The 686-nt window shown below is 39.9% G+C and overlaps 1 protein-coding gene across 1 annotated transcript in view; it reads left to right on the top strand.

Moving 5' to 3' along the window:
- The window catches only part of LOC119591309 (N-acetyltransferase ESCO2-like), a 9,138-nt gene extending 8,458 nt beyond the window's left edge, over positions 1 to 680 (top strand). The window contains exon 13 of the mRNA XM_037940035.1: positions 55 to 680. Within this exon, the coding sequence (XP_037795963.1) occupies positions 55 to 579 (525 nt within the window). The 3' untranslated portion in view covers positions 580 to 680. The remainder of the gene's footprint in view (positions 1 to 54) is intronic.
- The last annotated feature ends 6 nt before the right edge of the window (positions 681 to 686 follow it).

Raw genomic sequence — 686 nt, 5'->3', positions numbered from 1 at the left:
ATGATTCCTATCCAAGTAATTGCTGCTACTAACTGTTTTCATTATAATTTTCAGGGTTGGAAGAAGGAAAGGCTAGTAAGGGACTTAGATCATCATGGAGGACGGGTTATCATGGTTTCACCTACAGACTCTCAGCATTGCTGGCGTAAAGTGGAGGAAATAAGAGAATTAGTTGACCAAGAGCTGGGCTTTGCTGAAAATGGGATCCGCGTGAAAGAAAACACAAAGGTCTTCTTTTATGTTCTTGAGAAGAGGATTGTTGGCTGTCTTATTGCCGAGACCATAAGGGAAGCACACAAGGTGATCCCACAAAGATCACCTATAAGAGGGGGTGGCCAGTTAGTATGCTGCTCTGAAAAACGGTACAAAGTATGGGCTGGAATTAGCAGGATTTGGGTCTTGGCTTCAGAGAGAGGGAAGGGTATTGCCTCAACATTGGTTGATGCAATGAGAAGTAACTTTCTCACCAGCCACTTCCTGACTCTAGATGAATTTGCTTTTTCCGATCCCACTGAGAGTGGAATGGGCTTTGCTGAGAAATACACTCAGAAAAGAGATTTCCTTGTTTATCGTCGTTAGTAACAATGAGAGCATTTTTTAGTGTATTTGAAATGATAGATATATGCTTGTGTTATATTTATACCAGAAATATTTTGAGAGATATTTTTATTTAAATAATACTGTAC

This window comes from Penaeus monodon, chromosome 28 (genome assembly GCF_015228065.2).
Source record: "Penaeus monodon isolate SGIC_2016 chromosome 28, NSTDA_Pmon_1, whole genome shotgun sequence".
NCBI classification, from domain to species: Eukaryota; Metazoa; Arthropoda; class Malacostraca; order Decapoda; family Penaeidae; genus Penaeus; species Penaeus monodon.
Note: the sequence above shows the minus strand (reverse complement) of the source record. Positions and strands in the feature narration are given on the sequence as shown.